At 44.4% G+C, this 5,090-nt stretch overlaps 2 protein-coding genes across 2 annotated transcripts; both read right to left on the bottom strand.

Moving 5' to 3' along the window:
- Positions 1 to 2,217: 2,217 nt before the first annotated feature.
- Positions 2,218 to 2,860, bottom strand: FOXG_22821 (uncharacterized protein; the record flags this gene model as incomplete). The annotated part of the gene is made up of 2 exons (XM_018403239.1): positions 2,218 to 2,572; positions 2,625 to 2,860. The coding sequence occupies 2 exons, from the start codon at positions 2,858 to 2,860 to the stop codon at positions 2,218 to 2,220; spliced, it is 591 nt and encodes a 196-aa protein (XP_018258491.1).
- Positions 2,861 to 3,069: 209 nt separating this feature from the next.
- FOXG_17506 (uncharacterized protein) lies at positions 3,070 to 3,881 on the bottom strand (the record flags this gene model as incomplete). The annotated part of the gene is made up of 3 exons (XM_018397515.1): positions 3,070 to 3,552; positions 3,630 to 3,655; positions 3,716 to 3,881. 3 exons carry the CDS (start codon positions 3,879 to 3,881, stop codon positions 3,070 to 3,072), a joined length of 675 nt encoding a protein of 224 aa, XP_018258490.1.
- Positions 3,882 to 5,090: the final 1,209 nt, after the last annotated feature.

The following is a 5,090-nucleotide window of genomic DNA, read 5'->3' as shown; positions in this document are numbered from 1 at the left end:
TAATATAAGAACTAAGTTTTAAGTATAAAAAGCTTAATTAATTTAACTAATATATTAAAAGAGATTGAAAATAATATTATATAAAAGGCAGAGGAGGAAAACTTAAATATTAAGGAGTAATATTCTATTACAATTAAATAATAATAAGAAAAGGAGGTTAATAAGTAAATTAACTTTAATTCTTTACTACCTATAATTCTAGTAGTTATTTTAAGACTTTTTATATAGCTTATATTATATAAGATAATCTAAATCATAAGATCTTAAAGTATAAATTTAATTAATCTCTTAAGTCTTACTTACTATAATACCAGGAACTAATAGTAAATTAAACTATACTTATAAGAATAAGAGGCGAGATAAAGCTTGGTGTTACACTGGATATAGTTAAAATAAATTAAAGTTCAGGTTATTTATAATAGGCAGTAGTAGTAAGTTAATTAGTTCTATCTTCTATATAAGGTATTCCATCCTATAGGTTTTACTTTAGTTTACCTAGCTTGATTACTAAGGGCTGTTATTCCTGAGGATTATTGACACCATGCCCAGCCTGCGGCACTTGGTGATAGCTGGGCAATGGATCAACTAAGCTTCACCGGCTGGGTGCATTACATACGTAGTAGAGCTAAGCCAAGCCACCGCGAATTGAGCACGGTAATTAGGTAATTCTGTACTAGTAGTTGACTGGCGCCGAGTTCAACAAACCTAAAGAGTTGGACTTGGACCTATAAGCTGACTCGTGACCCTTGAGTGGAGGGCAGGCGCGCCTAACCTAATGCAGCAGCAATTTATCGTATTTGATACGGCGGCATAGACTAGAGGTCAGATGGAGAAAGTCTTACCTTGAAGATGTAATTTGCTCTTCTCGGTAAAGCCCGTAATTTAGGTTTTCACGGTAGCTCATCTTCAACATCGATCCCTTTCTTTGCGGACTCTGATGTCGTAATTGACAAGCATGAGCACAGCTCGACCAACAGGCCTCAACGCATCATGGTTCCAGCTCTGCCCCCGCCCTCGGCATTGCGACACTATGCCGGCTCTACCCTTGTGACTATGACCCTCGGCCGAGTTTCTTTCCATCGAAATACGTTTTATCCGTACTGAAGCTTTTTCCTGTATGGCCAGATCGTATTCAATACGCCAGTCCGATGCGGGGCCGGTTGCTAGGACAAGAATAAGGAGATCTAATCTTGGAATTCTGCCTTGGCTGAAAATTCAGTGAAACAGGGCTATAACGATATTCTATGTCAAGTAGGTTGAATTGTCGTATCCTCCCGATATTGTAAAATCGTATATTAAAAAGTGTCTTAACTTAAACGTACAAAGAATACCGCCGTGATTTTCAATATTTGATGTGATATTTCTTTCCTCGCTTGGCTTAGCTAAAGACAGCCCCAAGGTTACATTTCAGCCTTACAGAATCTATTCACTGCAGATGCGGATGCAGAAAGACAGATCTTTCTGCATGTAATATCCACCGGAGGTGGCTCAGCTCAGTGGAACTAGAGCGAAGTTCAAAGCAGTCTACGCTGGTGTTTATCGTCTGCCCCTCCGTTTTTCCTCATTTAGCAGGTCTTGGCCCTTAGTGGAAATAGCTTGATCTTCAGAATTACATGCATATTCGAATCGTGGCCGTCCATCGGCTATCCTGCGGAGAAGGCCATGACCATGATACCTAGGAGTCATCTCGCAGCTAGATAGTTACCACCCTATTCCAGACTAAAAAACAGGCGTCGAAGAGTAGGCTTAGGACCAATGAGGCTCCATATTTAAGGGCCCTACTAGTTAGATATTTTTCATGCCGAAAATAAAAGGTCTGGATTCTGACTAGTTAGCCAGGTTTGTGAACCAAGCGCATCTTAGTATAATAATTTCTCTTATTTAGACTCTTTGCTATTAGTATCTAAGCTTATATAAGAACACTACTAACTTTATCCTCCTACAACGTACTTAAGTCTAAAACTAATAATATTAAAGAAAATAAGAACTTAGCTCTGCTACTAACTACAATACACCTTAGGACAACTCATCCTAACTTAAGATATAAGAAATAATCTAATTCTTCTAATAAAGAGTGGAAAGAACTATGATTATAAAGCCTAATTAGGGATCTTGATAGTTCTTTAAATTTGCCCTATAGGCAATTTATATCCGAGGAAATATTTAAATATAATAGTTAAGTAAGCAAGTATAACAAATAGAGGCATACAGGCCTGACTAACAATTCGCTATGTCATCGGCCGTAGCGGCTAACATGATCTCGTAAAAGTCAGCAACTTCCTGACTATCCCAGGTCCCCTCCCTCCTCCGCAATGAACGTAACATCGATATTGACCGGCTTTGGATATCATAATCTCGACAAGACCCAGCGACGACAAACAGCGTTAGGATGAGATAGCCATTAAAGGCAAATATGGGTGTCCTAGCCTGCTCCTTTCTGATGAGGTTGTCTGCACACTGCAGAATCTCCTCCCCGTCCTTTCTCGAAAATTCGTCCTCGGCGGTTTCGAGCTTGACTAGCGCCGACCACGTCGACTGGTACATGTTGAGATACCCCAGTGCACGCTTGTTCCTACGGGCGAATAAGTCGTGCAAATTTCTTGTCTTTCTTGGTGAGCTCGAACCGAGAATTCCAGACGGCAAACGTTGTCCTTGAGGCACTAAAGGTCTGCTTTGACCGAGAGGGGTTGAAGCATGCTGGCGGCGTGGTAAAACTGTCCTGTAACGTATCGTCCGGCTGAACATCTGGCCACACCTTTGGGCGAGGGCAGATCACGAAGTCGCTACATCTGTCGGCCACAAGTTCCAAGAGCGAGTCCGCTTCTTCGAAACTTGAAAAGGGCATTCGCGGATCGCCCATATCGGCTTGTCGGGGGCGCAGGCCCAGTTTCAACAAGACATCATTCCCCAAGGAGGTCTTCGTCAGACTTGGATAATCTCATAGAACGGCTGGTACTTGCCCAAGTAAGCTGACACTATCATCATCATGTATATCATCATGTATCTTGTCTTCAGTCTTTGTCAAACCTATACGCGGTTCCATAAAGGATCTTTCAGTTTTAGCCTTGTTCAATAAGCGGATGGCAATTCGAAAAGATCTTCAGGAAGACAAGAGATACATATGAAGATGACACAGCAAATCAGCGTAGTCTGCAGATTAGCCCTAGAGCTGTCCGACATCAGCGGCTTCAGATGCAGAATAGCCTGGTTGTACTGCTGTATGGATATCAGCTCAAAGTCTAAAGCAGACGAGCTAGTAGGGCCGTCCTCGTGTCCTGTGATGAAACGACGATGTGCTCCTCCGAGGGCACAGAGTGCATACTTCACCGGCTCGACCATGTGAGCAAATGGAAGCACAAATTTGTACCAAAACTTGGGATATGAGTCGACGCCGAATCCACCGATTGTGCACTCCCGGGCGTGATGGAAGTGAGCTCTGTCAGCTGGGCACGTGAAGTTGTAAATCGATGGCGGGGGCCGCGGCGTGACAAGGATAGTCGCGTCCTTTCGTTTAGCCTTATGCTGAACGCAACGGCGTGGTTTTTTGAACCTCTGCACGAGAGGTAGGAGTTGTTGGTAGCCGTCGCACTTCCGTTCATCCTTCAAGCATCTTTGACATGAAGGCTTACCTTCGTCACATTTGAGATGGCGAATTCTTGGGTACGGTTAGCATCTGAAGAATGCCGATCACTCGGAGTTTGGATAAATAACTGACTTGCTGTGACAGGGTCAGCTTTCCGGTTAAAAACAGAAGTGACAGAAAATTCCAACTCTGTTGGAAGGTTTCGTACGCACCAAGTAATACACCCAGTTCTTACCCTGGGAGCCTTTGCTCTTGTCCACTTCTTGCGCGGTTCATCGCCACGTTCGACAGAAGCCATGGTTGCGTTACGAGTCACCCAGTTACATGTAATAACGCAGGTGAAAAATAGCAAGGGAAAGTCTTGTCGAAAAAGCCGTAGAGGGTAGACTGGTACCCTTGGCAGAGCGGCGCGAAGGGCTTAATGGGCTCCATCTAAGCAGCTAGCATCATGACCTTTTGCGAGCCCTAGAAGTTTCTAGTGTTATTATCAGCTACTTCTGAAAAAGCGCAGCCATATTGCCAGTTCTGGTAAGCTCAAAATTCGCTGTACTTGGGATGGTGGGTCAATAGGCAGACGGGACCCGTCTGCCTATTGACCGTCTCCTCAGAATCGCCTGGTCTGTTTCCAGTACAACAATGCTTGGCCCGTGCACCTCTACCCAGCTCCCTCCATCCAGACGCCGATTTCTTATCGCCCGCGAATAGGGAGTGTCCTCCCGTATTGTAAAGGGTGCGCCGAAAGCTCGATCATATTAACGGTAATTTTGAGGACCTGGCTTCACGTCTCCTTTTCCAAATATCCCATCGGGACGTAAAAAGCCTAATGCTAGTATTCCTATTTATCATTATGATCATCATCTGCAACACTCATTAATATAATACTTTCTAGCCTCACGATACTATCTTACGAATAACAAGGGAGTGGAGGGGGGGAAATTTGGTGGAACGTACAGTCCTCCTACGGTTTAAACTGTCTATCGACTCTCAAGCTCTAGTACTGATATAATGCCACGACACATGTCTTTTTGCCCTCTCTCCTAATCCAGCTCAGGGTGGTAAGCATCTCCGAAGGCAACACAAGATCACAGCTACCGAGCGACGCCAAGTGAACGAATTCTAGAGGCTCGTATTCCAAAGCTGCGAAGCCCATGTGACGCCTCCGTTCGGGAAGATGGCTCATTCAGCGACGCGAACCTGCATCTCGTGCACAAGTATATAAGGCTTTGTTTAGGATTACGAAGTAAGGCCATGTACGAACCTACGCTTCTGCAAGTGTGGATCAAAAGTCCTCCAGGAGGACGTTATTGGATTGTCGAACACTGCGGATCCACGATCAGACCGGTCGGTGGCAAAGACGTTCATGACCATCTCAAGGACGTTCTTGAGCGCGAGAGAGGCAACCAGAGACTATTGAGAGAATTGGGACCTAGCAGACGGAAGTGGAATCGACAGGCGACCACAAAGCACAAGTTTCACAGATCTCAGCCCTGGTGGAGCGAACGGGTAG

This window comes from Fusarium oxysporum, genomic scaffold, assembly GCF_000149955.1.
Source record: "Fusarium oxysporum f. sp. lycopersici 4287 supercont2.50 genomic scaffold, whole genome shotgun sequence".
In the NCBI taxonomy this organism is placed as follows: Eukaryota; Fungi; Ascomycota; class Sordariomycetes; order Hypocreales; family Nectriaceae; genus Fusarium; species Fusarium oxysporum.
This window is presented reverse-complemented; position numbering and strand designations above follow the sequence as displayed.